General features: G+C 62.3%; 1 protein-coding gene across 1 annotated transcript in view; it reads left to right on the forward strand.

Annotated features, from left to right (window-relative positions):
* The first annotated feature begins 342 nt into the window (after positions 1 to 342).
* OTUD5 (OTU deubiquitinase 5) overlaps positions 343 to 411 on the forward strand; it is a 32526-nt gene continuing 32457 nt past the window's right edge. The window contains exon 1 of the mRNA XM_023731840.1: positions 343 to 390. Within this exon, the coding sequence (XP_023587608.1) occupies positions 343 to 390 (48 nt within the window). The remainder of the gene's footprint in view (positions 391 to 411) is intronic.

The raw sequence follows: 411 nt of genomic DNA on the forward strand, positions 1-411 counted from the left end.
TCAAGAACCTGCGAGGGGGCGGGGCGAAGAGGTACTTGTTTTGGTTCTGTTTCCTTTGAATCAGAAGGCAAAAACGAGCATAGCAAAAAACTTGCTGGACTTGGGAGAGAAGGCTGCGAGAAACTCGCAACGGTACCTTCATCGTGGACTTCACATCCGGGTTCTCCTCCTGGCGTGACCCGCGCGCCACCGAGGGTTCTCGAACCGGTGCTTCAATCCCTTTATCCGGGTTCCGCCGTTCCCGACGTCCTTCGCGCACCACAGTAGCCCCCCCCCCCAATCCGGGTCCTCTCCCAGCGTGCCCCGCGCCGGGTTTGCTGGGGGGTACTCGGCGGTGCCGCCATGACTATTCTCCCCAAAAAGAAGCCGCCGCCTCCCGACGCCGACCCCGCCAACGAACCGCCGCCGCCC

The sequence above is a fragment of the Trichechus manatus genome, unplaced genomic scaffold (genome assembly GCF_000243295.1).
Source record: "Trichechus manatus latirostris isolate Lorelei unplaced genomic scaffold, TriManLat1.0 scaffold00046, whole genome shotgun sequence".
Taxonomy (NCBI): domain Eukaryota; kingdom Metazoa; phylum Chordata; class Mammalia; order Sirenia; family Trichechidae; genus Trichechus; species Trichechus manatus.